The 12,893-nt window shown below is 38.3% G+C and overlaps 1 protein-coding gene across 3 annotated transcripts; it reads left to right on the forward strand.

Moving 5' to 3' along the window:
* The first annotated feature begins 1,222 nt into the window (after nucleotides 1–1,222).
* LOC149029832 (uncharacterized) lies at nucleotides 1,223–12,501 on the forward strand. 3 transcript variants are annotated; one of them, XM_089142179.1, is made up of 17 exons: nucleotides 1,223–1,504; nucleotides 2,013–2,323; nucleotides 4,452–4,573; nucleotides 4,670–4,758; nucleotides 4,970–5,005; nucleotides 5,277–5,370; nucleotides 6,372–6,414; nucleotides 6,515–6,618; nucleotides 8,410–8,474; nucleotides 8,630–9,126; nucleotides 9,211–9,298; nucleotides 9,403–9,549; nucleotides 9,759–10,327; nucleotides 10,706–10,844; nucleotides 10,925–10,993; nucleotides 11,165–11,296; nucleotides 11,443–12,501. In XM_089142179.1, the coding sequence occupies exons 2-17, from the start codon at nucleotides 2,103–2,105 to the stop codon at nucleotides 11,554–11,556; spliced, it is 2,529 nt and encodes an 842-aa protein (XP_088998305.1). In that variant the 5' UTR covers nucleotides 1,223–1,504; nucleotides 2,013–2,102; the 3' UTR covers nucleotides 11,557–12,501. The 3 variants fall into 3 exon arrangements, with proteins under 3 accessions (XP_088998305.1, XP_088998306.1, XP_088998307.1); XM_089142180.1 differs by having other exon boundaries at nucleotides 9,403–9,543; nucleotides 11,443–12,500; XM_089142181.1 differs by lacking the exons at nucleotides 6,372–6,414; nucleotides 6,515–6,618.
* Nucleotides 12,502–12,893: the final 392 nt, after the last annotated feature.

Raw genomic sequence — 12,893 nt, forward strand, 5'->3', positions numbered from 1 at the left:
TCGATTCTAATTCTAAACACAATTTACCTTGTAACCACTATAGTCTCCAAAAAAGTTAAAACTCTTTCTTTGATGTATATAAACAGAAATTTATCTCTGCTTCATTGCTAGGACACATACTTGAAGATAACTTGACATTAACAGGAAGAGAAGTAGAAATTGGTTTACAGTCTTGTATATTGAAGCGTGCAAGACTTTCCTTAAATAACTCTTCTGAAATAGTCAAATCTTCCTGTTATTTCTGTTCGGTGAATTTGCATCCCTAGAATCTTGTTTGCAGGTCCTAGATCCTTCATTTCAAGTCTTTTACCATCTCACCCTTCTACAATACATTTAACAGGAGACACATTTCTAAATACTAACAAAGTGGATTAGAGATATACCCCTATTACATGTACAGTAAAGGAGTCCAAATTATTTACTTTCGATTCAAAGATTGTACTCTCTCCACATTTTTTTATTATATTTTAAATATTGATAAAATGAATCATAAGTGGACAAAGATAGATTCTTTTAAGTTAACATATAATGAAGAGGTGTAAGAGAGCACAACCTTCTACTCAGGTGGATGTGACACATCCACCAACCACTTCTTCATTTATCTCATCCGTCCGTCAGCACAGGCATTTTTTTTCGAACATCTAGTTGGTTCCACGTTGGCTGCACCATCATGACACGTGGTTAAACTTCTTACGTGACAATAATTGACACGTGGAAAGGAGGTGAAGTTCCCGAAAGGATATCGGGAATATTCGGAATCGGGAGTTTTGTAATGTAACAGTGTAACTCGCTATCGTATGGATGGGCAGTTATGACCGGTCTTGATTCTGACAGAATTTTGGTCTGACAACCCAATTAGTGCGATCCGATTCATAATTACACCTTGCCTCTCCACCCTGATTTACTTTATTTGTTTCAATTTATTAAAATGAAAAATTTCCCACCCAAAAAAAAATAAAAAAATGACAATCTTACCCCGAAAATTTAAAAAAATAGAAAATTTCCACCATTCCTAAGTGGGTTGCCTACTTCGATGAGCCGCTCGCAATTTCATAGTCTGGCCGTCAAAAGAAACTAGTCAAAAAGAAAAAGAAAGAAAGAAACAACCGTCAAATAAAAGATCAAAAAGTCAAACACGAAATCTAAACCGTCAACATCGTGCCACGTAGGAACCACTATAAATACCATTGGCAACTAAGTAGGCGGCATGGATTCATGAAAATCTTTATAAACCAGAGAAAAGGTTTTGAATGAACTTCAGGTCAGGTCGTAAAACCGGCGTAATTTTCACCGTGAATTCTGATTTGCCGGTGGCCGGAAAGTATTCTAAAAGAAATGTAAAAAGCTACTCTTAACTATTCCTTTCCGCAGCCTTGCTTTTTCTTGGTGGCTATAAATAGGTTGGCTCACTTGAAGAACACTGAATTTACTCAAAAGCATAGCGAAAGAGGGAGATACACTTGGATTCAACAGGAGCACTTCTCGATAATCGCAGCTTAATAAGGTCATCTTGTAGAAATTCCAGAGAAATCAATCTGTTCGATCGAACTTAGAAGTAGATTTTATGTTTTAGAGTTCAAATTCAACTGTCGATTTTGATACTTAGAAGTGTTCGAATATTCTGGTTTATGTGTGTAAAATTCAGAAGATGTGGAAGAATCCAGCTTGCTTTTCTCAATAATCTATAACGTTTCAATTAGAGTTCTGGTCTTCTGAAACTCTATCTTTAACAACCAACGGATAAGAGTTTGATTAAATCAAAATACATTTGAATTTGAAATTGAATTTTTTCGGGATATATTTAACACTTATATAGGATCCGTAATGCTGTGAAGATTCAATTTATATAGCATTGAAGTTTTGAGATGTTTTCATGAATTTAAACTGGATAGCTGCTGCTTCATCTTTTAGAAATTTGGTTTATGAAGGTTCTGAATCTCCGTTTCTACTTTAATTATTGAGAAACGGCTTCCTTCTCTCTGCTGATTTCGTCTTGCTATTTTCCAACCTAGGACTCCTTTATTGCTCATAATTGAGTGCGGAGAATTGAAAATTTCAAGTTTGGCTATTCCCCTCTCTCTACTCAAAAGAGTTGGAAGGCGATGGAACAAAAACAGATGCTCATGTCGGCATTGACAGTGGGGATCGGCGTCGGAGTCGGCCTTGGTTTGGCTTCAGGGCAAACATTGAGTAACTGGACTGGAAGAACCAATTCTTCTCCAAATGTCATCACCGGAGAGCGGATCGAACAGGAATTACTTCGACAAGTCGTCAATGGCACAGAAAACGATATCACCTTCGACGAGTTCCCTTACTACCTCAGGTAAGAGACGGCGTACATTCTTATTGTGCACCCTGTTTCTTTTACTGTTCTTTTTCCACAGAACATGATGAACATTAAAAAAGTCCCGCCAAATATGGGTATGCTTTTCTTTGGTTGGAAAAAACGAAGAAACATATATGGTTGGTCCTACTTTTGGTAGGAAGTTGGATATGTAGATTTGTTAACAGATAGTATCGTTTCAAGGCATGCTTTCCGGATTTTTTGTAGGAAATCCCTCAAATGACTGCAAATAGATTCAAAATTGTTCAAAAAACCTTTCCTTCTACTTTATAGATGGGATGTGGCTTATCTTGTGGCCAGCACCAGTGAGACAAATATTACATTGCCATGGGTTAAGGACACAGTCGTCACTACTAACATCTCTTCAATGTGCAATGGGCCTACAAGTACAAAGCAACCAAATGATTTAGAATTCTTCATCTAGAGATCAATTAGTCGCTCTTTAAGTTTCACAACATCAACTTCAACATTCCCTGTTAAGATACCCTTCCAAAATTTGAAGAAGCATACAAATATTTTAACAATCTAGAGAATGATTTTTTTGTGTGTGTGGGGGGGGGGGGGGGGATGAATAAAAAAATTCATTACCAAAGGAAAGGTAAATTGTTGCTGGGTCTGCTTGCTGGTTGTATGCTCTCCCTCTGGAGAATTGTTGAAAAACTAGTAATCTTAGAACAACTTTTTTAGTGATATCTAGCAAGTTGGTATTTCCTACGTCCTACTCTGTTTCCCAGGGTTAATTTTAGATCTTGTTTTACTTCATTCTTATACATGTTATACCTGAATCAGTCAATCTATCTACCCATGCCACCCTCTCTTCATTTGGCTGCAGCCTTGGAGCATGCTGCCACATTAAGCTACATGTCAAAAATGAGAGTCGCTTCTCACATTGTTAGGAGCTATTATTAGTTAACTACAAGAAACATTGAGGAACCGAGGCTGATGCGGACAAGGATGCCATACAGATACTTAGTATGAAGATTGCTTTGGATTTACCATCTCATACTAATCTATGGCAGAAACAACAACAGAACAGAAATCATCCCCAAATGTACTTGTGAGTGTGTCTGCATGTAGTTATTTATAGAGGGGTCTGAGAAACAGATTTCCTCCAGTGGTGATTCTGCAAACTGTCAGTGAGCTCTTTTGCCCAAAGGTCTGGACAACTTAATTATTGTGTCATCAGGTAAAGAGAAAGAACGACTTAGTGCACAAGGCTCCTGCTACTGCAGGGTCTAGGAGGCCAAATGTATGCAGCCTTACCCCATATGAAGGATAGGTTGTTTCTAAGTATTGAATCCACAACCAACAGGCTGCAATAGCACGGCTTAACCTTGCTCAAAGCTCACCTACTTACTGTGTCCTCGGATCTTTGCGCAAAATAATTCCAAGGGTTTCGCAGAATTATTTGGGTATTTTCATGAGCAAACTGTTCATATCTTTGGCATTCTGCACAAGCAACTCTGCAAAAATTTTGTTATGGGAGAGTTTATCCTATGTATAAGTGGGGTTTGAGAGGGCAGACCTGTTGCAACATTAAGGTTTTTCTATCACAACAAGTGGTTGTGGGTTAGTTGGGTAACAGCCTTTCTGTGAAGCAAGGTAAGGCTGCGTACATTACGACCCTCCCCAGATGATGCAGTGACGGTAATCTCATGCACTTTATTTAAGGGGGGTTGTTATAGTTTAATAGTTTAGAATAATGTAAGTGATGAATACGTAAATTTACTAGTGCTTGTTTGTGTGCATGCAAACCATGCGTGCTTTTGATCAAATAAGTTCTCTGTGTGTTGAATGAACCTTCTTGGTGATAGTTTAAGCTCAAGAATATCAGTTTACATGTCAAATCAATGTGGACAGGCTCAGACTGCATTACATATGGGCTGCTAGGAAATAAGAGTATTTTGGCATGACTAGTCATATTAATTAATTTGAAGATGATAAGAATATGAAGTGTATTATCAAATTATGTTTTAATTGAAGCTTACTATACTAGACAGTTACCATGATTTATTACCAGTTCTCTACCTGCTTTTAAATGCTTTCCTCATTGGTGATTTACAGTTTCCTGAATTGATATCTTTTTCTTGTTGATACTCAATTACAGTGAGCAAACACGGGTGTTGCTGACAAATGCTGCCTATTTCCATCTGCAGCAAGCAGAATTTTCTAAGTACACTAGGAATCTCTCCCCTGCCAGTCGGGCCATTTTGCTATCAGGACCTGCTGGTAATTTAATTGTGTTATCCTTTGATAGTATGGGGTTGAAAATGTGTTTATTTTGCATTTACAACAAATTCTGACTGCAAATTATATTTTTTGAAGAGATTTACCTACAAATGCTTGCCAAGGCATTAGCACACTACTTTAAAGCCAGGTTGCTGTTGTTAGACGTAAACAACTTTTCTCTGAAGGTTAGTGAGTACTTCGCACTTTTATTTCCTTCCCATTTCTTTTCCATCGTGGGGGTAGAGAGGGAGCTGGATAACAGCCATGTTATCAGATGATAGAGAAAAGATGGGTCCTGTCCCAGTTCTTTGGTCTCTATTGCTTCCATTCTTTCACTTATTTATCTGGTCAATGGCTAAACATGATGATAATGAGAGTCATTGTGTCCTGGTGCAGATGCAGAGTAAATATGGCACCAGCAACAAAGATTCCGTAAGTCTTCTACCAGTATAATCTAACCCCAGTCCTTTGGGTCATTGTATCAATTGGGTTATTCTGTGTCCAAGTATTCATGTTCAAACATAATAGGATGTAAGCTGTTTTATTCCAACTTTCATTCATTTCTAGGACATGTTTGAGTCATCACATTTTATGATGCTTCGACTGAAGAGATAAGTTAGCCAATTGTGTTGTGTTACTATAGGGTGGAAGAATCATGAAATGAATTTCAAAGAGTCCTTATATACCTGTTCTTTTTCTGTAGTCTTTCAAGAGATCCATCTCAGAGATGACACTGGAGCGAATGTCCAATTTATTTGATTCATTTTCAATCCTTCCTCCTTGGGAGGAAACACGAGGTACTGAAAAGTTTTTCAAACTGTGTTTCAAATGTAGCTAATATAATCAAATCTAGTTTTTCTCTTTCTATCCATCACATGACTCATCTGGTTCTTTGGAGAATCAGTACAACTACAAGTACACAAAGAACAAAATACTTACTGAAATGATTTACTTGATTACAAGTCTGTGTTGTAGGTCTTGCAACTTTCCACTTAGATTCACAGTGTTTACCAAACTTCAATATCTATGTATTTCTTACAAAACATTTTACCTTGTACTCTTAGAACCTTCCATTTTTGGAAGATCCTGTCATCATTTATTTATTTAGTGGGGATTACATATTTTCTTTTGATAGTCATGGTTAGGCTAGTAAGGCTGATCACTGGGTACTTGCAACTAGAGCAATAAAGGGAACAGTGGTGCCAGTGAAGTATGCGGGTAGCCCTGTTTACAACTGGCCTTGGCGTATTTGCGTGCAATTAGGAGTCTTGAACAGGGACATTATTGTATGACATGGATATGTGGCATCAACTTAAACTCTATATTTAAGAATGACAGATTTTCATTTTTTCTAATTCTGATTAAACATAGGGCTTTCAGTGGTGTGTTCATACTCATAAGGACTTTTTCCTAATGTCTCTTCTGTTAATGCCAGAAGAAATAAAACTTCACTCTAGTTTCATAAATGAAGCTTTTATGGAATAAATACCTTGCTTCAGTTAATCATTTAATGGAAATCAAGTAGGTTAATGTGCTACTGTAAATTAGTTTACCTAGATCTTTCAGTAGTGGCTCGTCTTTCCTATTGTGCTGCTGCAGCCACCAATTTGAATGGCCAGACGGATAGATAATGCAATTCTCTGTCATTTTATGCAGTGAAGCATTATTGCTCCTTTAGTAATTGTCGTTCTTGATATCACAATCACCTTTTGGTTTTAGCAATTGTACTTTCATATTCTCCTGCTAGCTTTTACAATATTTCACTCTTTCCCTGCTTAATACCATGTGGTTACCACAGGCACATTAAGGAGGCAAAACAGTGGTGCAGAGATCCGATCAAGGTATATGGCACAGTAGGAGTTCTCGATAGATCACAGAAAAAAAGTTCCAGTTACCTTTCCCATGTTGCACCTAAATATGTATCATCTTTCTTACCTTCAGGGAAACAGAAGCTTCTAATAATCCTCCAAACCTTCGTAGAAATGCCTCTGCTGCAGCTGACATCAGCAGTGTTGTTTCACAGTCTCCTGCCTCAAATCCAGGAGGTTAGTCAGAAATTTTAATGCTGAGAGAGACGTTGGTTTGGTGCAGTATATATTGTAATGAATAGTAACAATTATCTGTTGGAAAATTCTATACAACAACAACAATAAGCCTTGTCCCAACTAAATGGGGTTGGCTACATGGATTCTTAAAACCCTCCAATCAGTTCTGTTCGAGGTCATGCTAGATACAAGGCCTAAGCTATACATATCCTTTCTCACCACTTCTCCTAAGGTTATCTTAGGTTTACTCCTAGCTCTTCTAGTTCCTTCAATATGGATTATAAGTTAAACCCAGAACTGCTAAATTGGTTATGCTCCTTGGATAACTATATTGGTTGGTGGAATGAAGGTGCCTGCTTGTTGTGATGTAATGTTAGGTAGGAGAAAGCCATGTTCAGTCCTACTGTCTGCTTCTGCCTTATATGCTAGGTTTCAATCTTCCAGGGTTTATCAACTAAAATGGCTGAAATAATCTGTGGGTGCAGGGGTACTCCATTTTTATATCTCTGAATGAAATAATGGAAGGAGGGTTATGATAATCTTATTTTTTCCCCCTGAATGAGACATAGGACTGTCATCATTCATTGGGTTTCAGATGCGAATTTCGGTCTTAAACTAGGCTATGACCTGATTTGGGACCAAACTTTTTGCTAAAATTAGAGAAGAAAAAGAATTACTGAGTTGTTTCTGAAAGTTAAAAACAATATTAAATAAAATTGGGCGAGGGTAGGTATGTCAATTACCAGTCCTCTTGGAATGTTTGACTTCTTTTTGTAACTTCCTATGTGTCTCACTTCTGAAAGATAACTCTTTGGCCTCCTGTGCAATCTTGAGTAGACATGCACTTTTTGCCATTGTGCAGTTTCCTGTTGTGATCTTGAAAAATTGAATGACTTTAATCTAAACTATAGAGAATTCAAAAAATTTTCAACCCTGGATTCTTTTACCATCATCTGTGCAAGTGTGGAGGCAGAGGCATGAAAGACTGATTCAAGAAAATCCCCCAATTTGGGTGAAACCTGGGCAGTGCACGACCTGAGTTGAGACAACTGAAGTTTCAGACTTTTGTTGGCCCAAACCTGAGGCTGTATGGTACAGAAGATTGATGATGTGAATCCTTTTGAAAAAGGCTAATGTTTATGGTTACGATTAGAGTAGTTCCTAATCTGCAAGAGTGTGTTTAGTGACTTCAGGTCCCATAATGCTAACTTTTAGTACGATTCAGCATCTATGCAATATTGATCCATGTCAATCCCTCGGCAAAACCCAACTGCCTACCTTGATTGGGTGCTAAGAGTTGTTTATTGAATTGGTTCTTGTTTTGGACATCCAAGTGCTGGGATTAGGCAGGCTACCACTCTGACTAGAGCAATATGGTGTTTGGTTCCTCACCCCACCACTGGTCTGATCCCCTTCTTTCCTCAACTGCTTGATTCTCATGGTTGTGAATAATATTTTATTTATAAATTCTTTTAAAGTTGAAGAATAATTACCTCCTTCCTGTTTGTTCTGTAGTGCAAATTATTAACTCTTTTCAAGTATTCTTATGCAAAGAATGTCTGAAAGTGTCATTTGACTTACAAACTCGACTGTCAAATAAGCAGATGTGGATTTTTCATATGAATTCGTCGTCATCTTGTACTCTGTGTACAACATAATTCGTATCTTCAATTCCAGTCCTGAAAATCAATTGCCTTTTAGGATTGGTTTACGTTGGAAAAAAAAATTATTCTTATTATTACAATCTCTTATGTTTCCTTCTTTTGTCCCCCCCCCCCCCCCATTCTTTAGGTGGTCTCAAGCGTAACAGCAGCTGGGCTTTTGATGAAAAACTTCTTATACAATCACTATACAAGGTAATGTTGTTGTGAAGAGTTGTGATTATTGCATGTAACAGCATCTAGTGAAATTCTCTCCTGGTAGTTGCCTTTAAGTCACTTTTTAACAACACCATCTATGACTGTTCTCTCATTGGCTGGTCATGTTGCTTGAATTTGACTTATCTCTGCAGGTCCTAGTTTCAGAGTCAAAAAACAATCCCTTTGTTCTTTACATCAGGGATGCTGAAAAACTTCTCTTTCGATCAGAAAGGGTATACACATTATTCCAAAAAATGCTGAAGAACATTTCAGGACCGGTGCTGATCCTTGGTTCACGTATGCTGGATCTGAGTAATGACTACAATGAAGTGGATGACAGGCTTACCCTTCTATTTCCTTATAACATAGACATCAAGCCACCTGAAGAAGAGACACACCTGGTGAGCTGGAAATCACATCTGGAAGAGGATAAGAAGATGATCCAGTATCAGGATAACAGACACCATATTACCGAGGTTCTTGCTGCAAATGATCTCGAGTGTGAGGATCTAGGTTCAATCTGCCATGCAGACACAATGGTTCTCAGTAAATACATAGAAGAGATTATAGTTTCAGCAATCTCTTACCATCTCATGAATAACAAGGATCCTGAATACAGAAATGGCAAGCTTGTCATCTCATCCAATAGGTCAGACTAGGAGATCATTTGATAAATTGTTAATTATGGTTAACTGCATCCTATCGTATTTCTTACTAGTTAACAATGAAACAGTTTGTCCCATGGATTGAGTATATTCCAGGATGGTGAGTCTGGTAGCAAAGACACCCTAAAACTGGAGGCCAATGCTGAATCTGCTAAGGTCTGTTCTGTCTTCTTTTTTCCTTGAATATATTGCGAGTTATGAGATTGATGTTAAAAGTCCTAGTTTAATCTTATTATGCTTCTTTCTGTCATTGGTTTTAGGAACCAGAAGGGGAAGAGGCTTCTGGAACGAAGCCTGAATCAAAGCCTGAATCAAAGGCCGAGGGTCAGGCCCCTGAAAAAAAAACTGAAGCAGCGATTCCACTGGTGAAGGATGGAGAAATCCAAGCCCCCCCAACAAAAGTGCGTGTGAGTGTAGTTTATTAAGTAACAGGATAGGATTCTTGAATGGTTTTAACTTATGCATCAACATGAAGTCTTCTTTCAAAAGTCCTACAAGGACTTCAGCTTTTTAGATGACCTTGGTCTATTGTTTTCTCAAAATTTCTTCTTTCCCAGTTCTCACTTCCCCTTGACTATGTGTTGAAGTAGTCTGGCATGTTAATTATTCTTAACAGGAAGTTCCCCCTGACAATGAATTTGAGAAGCGCATAAGACCTGAAGTCATCCCTGCTAGTGAGATTGGAGTCACGTTTGAAGATATTGGTGCACTGGATGAGATTAAAGAATCCCTTCAGGAGCTGATCATGCTTCCTCTTCGAAGACCAGACCTTTTCCAAGGAGGGCTTCTAAAACCTTGCAGAGGAATATTGCTATTTGGGCCTCCTGGTACTGGGAAGACAATGCTGGCCAAGGCCATTGCGAATGAGGCTGGAGCAAGCTTCATTAATGTCTCCATGTCCACCATCACTTCAAAATGGTTTGGGGAAGATGAAAAGAATGTCCGAGCTCTGTTCACCCTTGCAGCAAAGGTCTCTCCTACAATTATTTTTGTGGATGAAGTTGACAGTATGCTTGGGCAAAGGTCCAGAGTGGGGGAACATGAATCAATGAGGAAAATCAAGAATGAGTTTATGACACATTGGGATGGGTTGCTGACAAAACCTGGAGAGCGGATCCTAGTTCTAGCTGCCACAAATAGACCGTTTGATCTTGATGAAGCAATCATTAGGCGGTTTGAGCGTCGGTATGTCTGCTTAGAATTTATAATTTTTGTCATTGAATTTTCCATTCACCATGTCATTACGTTAACACATTCAGTTGTCACTATCTTTTGAGTTTTGACTCTACTCTTAGAAGTTAGGTTGAATAGACCATCGCTTTTTGTCTTGGTTATAGTTTCAGCTGTGAAACTGGGCCCATTACTTATCCAAACAAAAGCATTTTGCAGTGTCTGGATAAAAGTAATGTAATTCTTTTTTCTGATCAAGTTATGTAATTAACTGGATAGTTTTTTGAGTTGTTTCCAGGAGTTGGATGTAAGAACACCCTATGGATATTCGTGCCAGTAAATGTTATTGTTGTTCAGTGGAATGATAACTATCTTATTTGCTGCAATGAACAGAATCATGGTTGGTCTACCATCTGCAGCAAGCAGGGAATTGATCTTGAAAACACTCCTAGCGAAAGAGAAGGTTGAAGAAGGACTAGACTTTAAGGAGCTTGCCACCATGACAGAGGGTTACAGCGGAAGTGATCTCAAGGTTCGTATATAACCTCAAATCATTCACTATTGATTTGTGATAAGCTTCAATTAACAAGGAAAATATCTGTTTGAAAACAGAACTTGTGCACAACAGCCGCTTATCGGCCTGTTAGAGAGCTAATCCAACAAGAGAGGCTGAAGGATATGGTAAGTATTTTCATTTTTAGTTACCCATTCATTGTTGCCATCGGTGCTTATGACATTGCATTATTGTTGTCATTGTGCTTCTTTGTAGGTCTTGTTCAACATTTTTGCAATGTAGATCTATATTTTGTTAGTCTCTAATTTTTTTTTTGGGGGGGGGGGGTGAACTTATAGGAGAGAAAGAAGAGAGCTGAGGAAGGACAAACCTCAAAAGAGGCTCCATGTACAGAAGAAGAACCTAGAGAAGAGAGTCCAATTATCCTGAGACGATTAAATATGGAAGACATGAGAGAGGCAAAGAATCAGGTAACTTTTAAGTGGACTTGCCAGCCACTCATTGGACTGCTTTCTATACATAGTTCTCATTTGTGGAAAGCAGTATTCTAGTACACAATGATTTTTCCATTCTCCAGCTGAATGTCTACATGTTTGTGTAATTGAATTTAATTCAGGTGGCCACTAGTTTTGCGACTGGGGGATCTATAATGGCTGAGCTGAAGCAGTGGAATGAGTTGTACGGTGAAGGAGGTTCGAGGAAGAAGGAGCAATTATCATACTTCCTCTGAATTTGCATCCCCCCCCCCCCCCCCCCAACCCCAAAAGAAGGGCTTATACACCACATTCATTAACATAGTGACATTCTCTTCGAAAATGATAGTGCTATCACCTGAAACTTGGTTTCCAGAACTTAGCATCAATCAGAAGCACTCTCTGGGCAGTTTCCTGGTATTCCTTCTAAGATTATACATCAGAGAGTACACTAGGGGGACAAATTAGAGAACTTGCCTTGCAGGATCCTAGAAGCCCACTACCGCCAAGAGCTTTTCTATTGATTGTGATGCGTATTTATTGTTATTACAGTTCACAGTTTTTTTTTTTTTTTTGGGTCGAGTAGTAGGAATGCTGTGATTTTCATCTGTAGGAAGAGAGGAATAAGTTGTTATTGCTTGATAACATGTAGCCGTTGCAAAACTAGCTTTGTTTGATTTACTTGTGAATAAGTAGTTTTCATTTAGATCACGCAACCATTGCAAAAGCAACTTGTTTGTTCAAGTTGTGATTACCCATGAGTGCTTACTTTTTCTATTTCTTTATTTTTTTTAAGCGTGCAAAGGACACTCTGATAGACATATTATGCCAAACCAGGCAAAAGCTGCTTCAGATCATCTTTGGGAAAGGCTTCTATAAAACCCTTTCGAGGGTATGAATTGCCCTGAAAGAGACAGTGAGCCACTATATTTGCAGATCTACTTGCACAAAAAAATATAAGGAGAACACCAGACAAGATATTCAACACTATAGTGGGTTCTGAAAGGAGGTAGGAAGGGTCAGACCAGCAGAGGCATTTGAACACCTATTCTATAAGCTGACTTGAGTAGGAGTATTTGAGTTTGGATTCTATGCTCTTCTCACACCTTTCAACTACATATTTGGAGGCACTTCCTTTTAAGTCCTAACAAAGATAGAATCCCTAGCAGCTCTACGTGGACCTCATTTTAATTTGCATTAAAGGGGTGTGAGGGAAGCACAGATCTTTACTTGACGATAGAAAATCCAAACTCAGAGCATTTTGTGTTGCTCCCCTAACAAAATTCATCGAGCAAGTCCATAGAGCCTAAGCAGTTCAGAAAAAACAGAACTCCACTTTCAAAATCCAACAGAACTCTTTCAAAATCCAGACACAAGATTTTAGTATTTTTTCTTTTTTGGGTTGTTTTTGTTGAAAGAACCAGAGGTACTTTCTTTTAGGTATTTAAACACTTTGATTTATGCAATACGGTTTCCAAATGTGTCTTCACCCTAAAATCAGTAAGCCCAAAACTTTAAGGTTGCACCCCATAAAGGTTACTAATAGAATAACAATAGGGAGAGGGAGAGGGAGAGAGAGAGAGAGAGAGAGAGA

This window comes from Hakea prostrata, chromosome 1 (genome assembly GCF_041222555.1).
Source record: "Hakea prostrata isolate BN-2017 chromosome 1, UWA_Hpros_2, whole genome shotgun sequence".
NCBI classification, from domain to species: domain Eukaryota; kingdom Viridiplantae; phylum Streptophyta; class Magnoliopsida; order Proteales; family Proteaceae; genus Hakea; species Hakea prostrata.

Bases quoted from the DNA above. Each gene is read 5' to 3' on its own strand.
- LOC149029832 (XM_089142179.1), top strand. From the start codon at position 2,103: ATGGAACAAAAACAGATGCTCATGTCGGCATTGACAGTGGGGATCGGC. The intron at 9,299-9,402 runs GTCTGTTCTGTC...CATTGGTTTTAG, and splicing joins CCAATGCTGAATCTGCTAAG to GAACCAGAAGGGGAAGAGGC. The intron at 9,550-9,758 runs GTGAGTGTAGTT...TATTCTTAACAG, and splicing joins CCCCCCCAACAAAAGTGCGT to GAAGTTCCCCCTGACAATGA.